We start from the raw sequence: 8211 nt of genomic DNA, 5'->3' as shown, positions 1-8211 counted from the left end.
ATGAGGCAGGTCAGGAACTCAACTCAAGCACCTTACAAACAGTGCTGTCTGCAAATTTGTCTTAGATCCAGAACCACTAGTGAACAAAAGAGGTGGCCCCTGAGGCAGACTGCAGAGCGAGTCCTTTAGAGAGGGGTAGGCTTGTGATGCCTTTGAGCGCCAGTGTTTTCCGGGGGGTGGGGGGGTGGGGGGGGGAACTGACGGCTGTGTAAGTCCCGCAGTGAACACATACACATGTTGATGGAATGCACTTAGCTCTCAAAGGTGTGTTATCTCAACTTCTGTTTCCTTTCTTTCCTTTCCAGATAAAGTTGTACACCAAGCATGGGACTTTGAAATACCAGACAGACTGCGCCCCTAACAACGGCTATTTTATGATACCCTTGTATGATAAGGTAAGAGGAGCGGCCTCCTTAGTCCCCTGGCGCGTCTTTATGACCGGGAACGAGAATCACGTGATCTAGGCAGCAAGGCCTTCCCCACACCAGGAAATACTCCTTCCTTCTTTTTTTTAATTTTTGGCAGTACTGGGATTTGAACTCAGGACCTCAGGCCTGGCACGGCAGGAGCTCTACCAATGGAGCCATGCCCCGAGCGCTTTATGTTTTAAGTGCTTTTGGAACAGGGTCTCATGTTTATGCATGGGCTGGCCTGAACGGCCTGTGATCCTCCAGTTTTTGCTTCCTGTGTAGCTGGGATGACAGGCGTGTAGCACTGTGCCCAGCTTTCCCCTTTCTTCTTTTCCTTCCCCAACCCTCTCCCATCTCTCTCCTTCCTCCTCTTTCCCTTTCCTTTTTATCATTAATTAATTCATTTTTTTGGAGCTTCCATTCAGAGCCTTGAGCTCCTACTTGGCTTTTTTGCTTACAGCTGGTGCTCTACCACCTAAGCCACACCTCCATTTTGGCTTAAGACTCTCCCTAGGATTTGTCTGCCCAGATGATCTTCAGATTTCCATCCTCAGATCACACAGTCCCCAGTAGCTGGGATTATAGGCATGAGCCATTGCACCTGACCACTAGAATGCATAAGTGGCCTTCAGTGCAGCCTCTTCTAATGGCTGGGTGGAAATTTGTCAGCTGGAATGCAGGAACTACCACATTTTGAACAGCCCTTCCACATAGAATTTTATTTTCAGCTGGGCATCGGTGGCTCATGCCTGTAATCCTAGCTACTCAGGAGGCTGAGATCTGAGGATCGTGGTTCAAAACCAGCCTGGGCAGGAAAGTCTGTGAGACTCTTATTTCCAATAAACCACTAGAAAACTGGAAGTAGCGCTGTGGCTCAAGCAGTAGAGGGCCCGCCTTGTGCTGGAGAGCCAGGGACAGTGCCCAGCGCCCAGGCCCAGAGTTCAAGCCCCACAACCAACAACAACAACAAAAAAAAATTTTATTTTCAGGAGCAAGTTTTAGTTTAGATGATACCGTGGAAATACGTTAATTGGGACCATCAGCTCTTGCTCCTCTGAGTTTCTCTCTTTTTTCCCTTCCAGGGGGATTTCATTCTGAAGATTGAGCCTCCCCTGGGGTGGAGTTTCGGTAAGCTTGCCGAGTAGCCAGCTGCAGTTGGTAAAGGGCCACGCTTCCTGCTGAACGTTCTTTGGACTGGCCGTGTGCCGGGACTAGTAACACACGCAGGCTTCATTTCTGCTGTGACTTGAGTTTGAATTTACTTAGCTCTCCTATAGGCTGCCTGTCATCTTTCCTAAAGTGTGTGCTGAGCCTCCCTTTGGAAACTCTGCCTACGTGCTTTTACTCATTATACAGGCCCAATAGCCTAGGACTCAGGTTTTTTTTTTTTGTCCCATGGGTGGTTGTTAGTTTTGGAATCAGGATCTCCTACACATCCCAGGCTGCCTTGAATCTTGATCCTTCTATGTCAGCCTCCCAGGTGCTGGGATTACAGGCATATACCACTACTTCCACCCATCCTTGAAAGTGTGTGTATGTGTGTGTGTGTATGTGTGTGTGTGTTTGTGTGTGTGCGTGTGCGCTGTTCCTGGGGCTTGAATACAGCACAGACACTGTCCTTGAGCTTTTGTGCTTAAGGTTGATCACTTGAGAGATAAGTGTTTTCATGGACTTTTCTGCCTGGGCTGGCTTTGAACCCTCATCCTCAGATCTCAGCCTCCTGAGTAGCTAAGATGACAGGCATGAGCTCCCAGTACCCAGCCAAAAGACTTTTTAGGCTGTCTGGGCTCGACACTGGCTTCTTCAAGGGCTTGGCACCAGTGGCTGGGGGGCGGGGCAGTGAGGGGAACTTTCCTTGTACTTTCAGAGTTTGAATCATGAGAACATGTTAAGTATTTGAGCGTAAATGAAGTTGCCTGGCATGAACGGTGGCTGAATCTCACTGTGCCCCAGACCTAAAGCTGACCTTAGTTTCTCACCCTGTCCCTCTTGTCCCTGCCTCTTTCCTCAGAGCCCACGAGTGTAGAGTTGTACGTGGATGGTGTGAGTGACATCTGCACCAAGGGTGGCGACATCAACTTTGTGTTCACCGGCTTCTCTGTGAATGGAAAGGTTCTGCTTCCAATCTCTGCCCCTCTCATAGCCGCTCTGTGACAGACACTAAGTATCCTCACCAGCCCAGCACTGGTGGCTCACACCCATAATCCTAGCTACTCAGCAGGCTGAGGTCTGAGAATCCTGGTTCAGAGCCAGCCCAGGCAGGAAAGTCTGTAAGACTCTTATCTCCAATTAACCACCAGAAAACCAGAAGTAGCACTGTGGTTCAAAGAGGTACAGTGCTAGCCTCGAGCTGAAGAGCTAAGGGACAGCACCCAGGCCCTGAGTGTAAGCCCCACAACAAAACAAACAAACAATTCTCCTTATCTTTGGAAAAGCAAGGGGCTGGACCCCGCAGAGACCACAGACAAACTTGGAGTTGGGGGTATTGATAGGTTCTGCACCGTGTTGTGCAGAACTGAGGTTTTAGGAGTCAGATTTGGGGTGCTGGCTGTCCGTGGGCCTGAGATACGGCAGGGATGTGGAATTGAGGAAGTGCTCTCACCACCAGTCCATTGTCTCCACTGTGGGGGACCAAAGAGGGAGCTTCTCCCTTCACTCAGAGAAGCTTCAGAGGGCAGCTGAGCTCTCTCAGGGGTCCTCGTACACCTGGGAAGACTGAATTTGGGGTGCTGGCCCATGCAAACCCCTGTTCCGGGCCAAGATTCTCAGCATAGCATTTCTTCTTCTTTTTCTTTTTCTGTCAGTTGTGGAGCTTGAACTCAGAGCCTGGGCGCTGCCCTTGAGCCTCTCTGTGCTCAAGGCTAGCGCTCTATCACTTAAGCCACAGTGCCACTTCCGGTTTTGGAGTGGTTCACTGGAGATAAGAGTCTCTCAGGGACTTTTCTGCCTGGGCTGGCTTCAAACCGCAGTCCTCAGATCTCAGCCCCCTGAGGAGCTGGGATTATAGGCGTGAGCGACTGGCACCGCCCTCAGCACAGCATTTCTTTTTTTCTTCCACCTGCGCTCAGGGCTGAGAGGAGCAGGTGTCCTGTCTGTCATGGCCCCTCGGTGGGCGTCTGCCCTTTTGTGCTAGCTGTGGAGCCCCCAGTCCCCACTCTGGGTGTGGGTTTGGTGGGATCTTGGGTAATTCTTCCAGTGATTTGTGAAATATCATGGCATCTTAAACCAATGGCATCTTACAGTCAGCTGTGATTCTACTGTCTTCTCCCTCCCCTTCTTGGAAAAGGTTCTAGGGTTTTCTGTTGCCTTTTCAAAGGAGTCCTGCGCCTAGACAAGAACTTGTCTAGGAGCCACATGCAGGAGTGGGGACGTTGGGAGGGGGAGGCTTCTGCTCTGCCACCCTAACCTCCTCATAACCTCCTCTTCTTTACCTGCTTCTCCATGCAGGTCCTCAGCAGAGGGCAGCCCCTGGGCCCTGCAGGGGTTCAGGTATCCCTGAGGGGCACGGGCACCGAGGGGAAGATCCAGTCCACCGTCACGCAGCCTGGTGGAAAGTGAGTGGGACCAAAGGTGGAGGGGCTGGGGGTACACCGAGCCCAGCTGTGAAGCCGGAGCCGGGCTGGGCTGAGGCAGATTGGGGACATTTGGGGTTTAGGGATCCTGCCTTCAGACCCTGATTTGTTTATTCCAGTAGGCTGGGCACTAGGCTTTCCCTTAGCTCTGGAACTCTGGAGCCTTGTGCCTACCCCGGTTTAAATCTGGGCTCCTTTATTTTCTGTTTGAGCCTCACTTTCCTCATCTGTAAATGAGGGAACCGTGGAACTCACCTCTAAGATTGCTGGGAAGACGGAGTTGGTGTCACTTCAGAAGTACATGTTTAATAAATGTTTGCTCAACATAGGTTAGCTCGTTATGATTTAAACACACCCTTTTATCACCATTACCATCAAAACCGTTTGTTGTCAGAACTGATGATTACTTAATTAACCTTGCTGAGTAGAAATTCAAACATTTATTTAGTGGATGTATATCGTTGAGTTGTAAATGTTAACAGATGTGCTAAGATTAATACGAGTGGTTGTAACTGCCGAGTTTGAAAACATTCAAATCATTACTAACTCCTTCAATACACTAAACTAATAAAATGGCAGAATAGAAATTTAGAATGAGTTTGTCAGTAAGTTATCCAATTTAAAATGATTATGGTTGAAATTAGTGTTCGTTTTTTCAGTAATGTTTCATTATACCCATTGATGACTCTCCATTTGTAGGAGGAAGAAAGAACTGAGATTTTTTTTTTCCCCCTGCACTAGTATAGATTCCAAAATACTTGGGACCAGAACTAATTTGGACTATGGAAAATTTTCAAGTTTGGGGTATTTTCATACATAGTGTAGTTAGTTTCTCACCGCTCACAAAATACCTGGTGTGAATGCTTTAAGGGAGAATTTATTGTGAATCACAGAATCAGTCAGTGATCTCTTGGCTCCATTGCTTCTGGGCCGGAAGTGAGGTAGAGATTTATGGTAGGAGGGTTTGGAAGGGCTGAGCTGCTCACCTCCTGGCAGCCATGAAGCGGAGAGAAACAGAGACAGGAAGAGGCTGGGGACAAGATCTCCCCTCCCCCAAGTCCCTGCCCCAGGAACCCACTTCCTTCCCCAGTTTCTACCATCTCCCATTGGTCCACTTGTGAATCCATCAACGGATTAATCCATTCATAAAGTCAGAGCCCTCAGAACAGTTACTTCCCAAATCCCACCTTTGAGCATACATTGAGAACTGAGCCTTCAACAATTGGGCCTTGGGAGGGGCATTCCAGATCCAGACTGTACTGAAGTCTTGGGGAGGGGACCCAGATCTAACATTTCACATATGCCTTATGCACATAGATGAAGGTAATCTGAACACAGTATTTTTAGTAAAAATTTTGTATAAGCATGGAGCAAACTTTGTGCGGAATTTTCTTGTGGCAGTATATTGGCATACCAAATATTTTGGATTTGGGGACATTTTGGACTTCAGGTGGTCAGATTAACTTGCAGCTGGTTGTGAACTGTGCCTGGTGCTAACTGAACCTGGGACAGGGACTTGTGGTGCAGGGTTGCTCTGGAAATGAAGTGGAGGCTGATGGAATTTGCCCAGAGAGCAGATCCAACTAGGTTTCAAAGCTTGTCACCATTTGTTGTCTCCGTATCCTCAGTGTCTTGTGTCAACGTCTGCTGACCTGGTCTCTTTACAACCACCTCTCCCCTCCCCCGCCACCCTCCTTCTCAAGGCCTCACTGGATGTTCTCTGCACTTGCGCAGGGGAAAGGAAAGGCCTTCCCCTCCTGAGCCCAGGGGGCACTCAGCAGGCGCCCAGGCCTTCATGATCATTGAGCTCCTTAACAGGAAGTTGCGAGAATTCCAATATTACTTTCTTGTGCTGCCCACATTCATCCTAAAATGAGAACTACTCTGGTGGTATGGAGATAGTTAAGTTGTGTTTTCTGTTTCTTAGGTTTGCATTTTTTAAAGTTCTTCCTGGTGATTACGAAATCCTCGCGACTCATCCGACTTGGGCATTGAAAGAGGTGAGTGTTTGAAGTGTCTCTTCGCCACGCCCATAACATGTGAGTCTGGGACACATGTGGGGCTTCCAGTGTGCATATGAAGAGAATTGGCGGTTTTCCAGATGTGGATGAAGAGCCCTGATGTTTACGAGGCAGATGTCTGGCGCTAGTGGGGGCTCTGGTGTTGGTTTTTATGGCACATGACAGTGTTGTCTTCCTGCTGGAGAGCTGTGGCTCTTTTGATCTAAATCAACACTGGGAACACCTGGGGAGATGTGTCGTCCTCTCTGAGATAGAACTCTAGAGAGACAAACGGCACAGAATGTTTATTGCCATTAATAGCAAACTGTGGGGAACCAGCTCAGGTCCCACTAAGAGGAGGACCCGTGAGCCACAGCCACGCGTAGCACAGGGTAAGCACATTTCAGAACAAAGCGGAAGGAAATGGGGTTGTAAACATTTGTGCTATGCCGCTTACAGACGTGGCTTATGTAGAATAGTTACAAAGATATGCTTGGGACTAGCAAACACTACATTTGTAATATAGAGGTGAGGAAGGGGGTTTGACGGTACTCCTTTGGGCATGAAAACCTGGTTGCCATGGTATACCCTTTTTTCTAGCACTTGGGAGGCTGAGGAGGGAGATTGTGAGTTTGAGCCCAGCCTGGGCTACATAGCCGGACCCTGTCTCAAAAAATACCCTTAAGGGTGATTGCAACTATACTGTAGAGTTGGAGTTCCCGGCTGCAATTTCTACACCCATCAATGGAACCAGCCTCCGAGTCACCCAACTGCACACTGAAAGCATTTGAAAAGAAATTGCACACGTAGACGTGTTTTTTTGCAGTATGATTCTTTCCATGATGGTCACAGCGTATCCATGATTCTAAGTAGCATAGAGATGACTCAGGCATATGCGGGGAGCGGGGCTGGTGTAAGGAGGTTGCCCGCAGACACTGAGCCGGCTTGTGTATCTGTGGGTTTGGATGGGGGTCCTGGAACCTGTCCCCCGTGCATACTCTCAGAGGGAGGACCACAGGTGGAATTTTACCGTCTGTGTATGTCTCTTCCTAGTTCCTATTTAGCTTAAGCATGTTGTTGTGCTGTTAGACACTTAACTGGGTTTTGGTTTCTGGAAGCTAACGCTTTGATTTTCTTCTCTAGGCGAGCACCACAGTGCGTGTAACCAACTCCAATGCCAACGCTGCCGGGCCCCTCATAGTCGCTGGCTACAATGTGTCTGGCTCCGTGCGGAGCGATGGCGAGCCCATGAAAGGGGTGAAGTTTCTTCTCTTTTCTTCTTCAGTGACCAAAGAGGTAAGCACAGGAAAGTGAAGAACAAACCAAATTGTGCGTGTCGGGTGAGGAGGGAGACAGGAGAGGAGAGTACAGTGTCATGCTGGAAATGCTGGATGAGCCAGGTGCCAGTGGCTCACGCCTATACTCCTCGTTACTCAGGAGGTTGAGATCTGAGGATTACAGTTCAAAGCCAGCCCAGGCAGGAAAATCCATGAGACTCTTTATCCAATTAACCACCAGAAAACCGGAAGTGGCACTATAGCTCTAAAGTGGTAGAGCGCTAACGAGTCTTGAGTGAAGAGTCTCAGAGATGGCACTCAGGCCCAGAGTGTGAGCCCCATGACTTACCAAAAAAACAACAAAAAAAGAATACAGTGCCGGCCCAGGTTGATTTACCTTCTTAACTGTGGTCTCTGTGGACTTGCAGAAGTTGAATGTCTACACTGGGGGGTGTGGAGTTTAGCTTGTTTCCTTTTCTTTTCTTGGAAGTATTGGAGTTTGGACTCAGGGCCTAGTGATTGCTAAGCAGGGGAGTCATATCCCTTTTTTACTTTCTGTTTTACTTTTTAAAATTAATTACCTACTTTTTTTTTTTTATCAATCATAGGACTTGAACTCAGGGCCTGGGCTCTGTCTCTGAGCTTTTGTGCTCAAGGCTAACCCCCTCTACCACCTTGAGCCAAAGCTCTACTTCCAGTTTTCCAGTGGTTAATTGGAGATAAGAGTCTGATGGGCTTTCCTGCCTGGGCTGGCTTTGAACCATGATCCTCAGGTCTCGGCCTTCTGAGAAGCTAGTTTTACAGGTGTGAGCCACCAGCACCTGGTTTGTTTTAGTTATTTTGTTTTATTTTAATTTTGGGTCTGGTCATGGGGCCTGAACTCTGGGCCTGGGCGCTGTCCCTCAGCTCTTCAGCTCAAGGCTAGCGCTCTACCACTTGAGCCACAGCGCCA

The 8211-nt window shown here is 48.7% G+C and overlaps 1 protein-coding gene across 1 annotated transcript in view; it reads left to right on the top strand.

Moving 5' to 3' along the window:
- The window catches only part of LOC105981851 (nodal modulator 1), a 35526-nt gene continuing 27315 nt past the window's right edge, over positions 1–8211 (top strand). The window contains exons 1-7 of the mRNA XM_013011199.1: positions 1–9; positions 306–395; positions 1493–1538; positions 2422–2522; positions 3858–3964; positions 5910–5982; positions 7126–7278. Coding sequence (XP_012866653.1) covers positions 1–9; positions 306–395; positions 1493–1538; positions 2422–2522; positions 3858–3964; positions 5910–5982; positions 7126–7278 — 579 coding nt within the window. The remainder of the gene's footprint in view (positions 10–305; positions 396–1492; positions 1539–2421; positions 2523–3857; positions 3965–5909; positions 5983–7125; positions 7279–8211) is intronic.

This window comes from Dipodomys ordii, unplaced genomic scaffold (assembly GCF_000151885.1).
Source record: "Dipodomys ordii isolate 6190 unplaced genomic scaffold, Dord_2.0 Scaffold14, whole genome shotgun sequence".
NCBI classification, from domain to species: domain Eukaryota; kingdom Metazoa; phylum Chordata; class Mammalia; order Rodentia; family Heteromyidae; genus Dipodomys; species Dipodomys ordii.
Note: the sequence above shows the minus strand (reverse complement) of the source record. Positions and strands in the feature narration are given on the sequence as shown.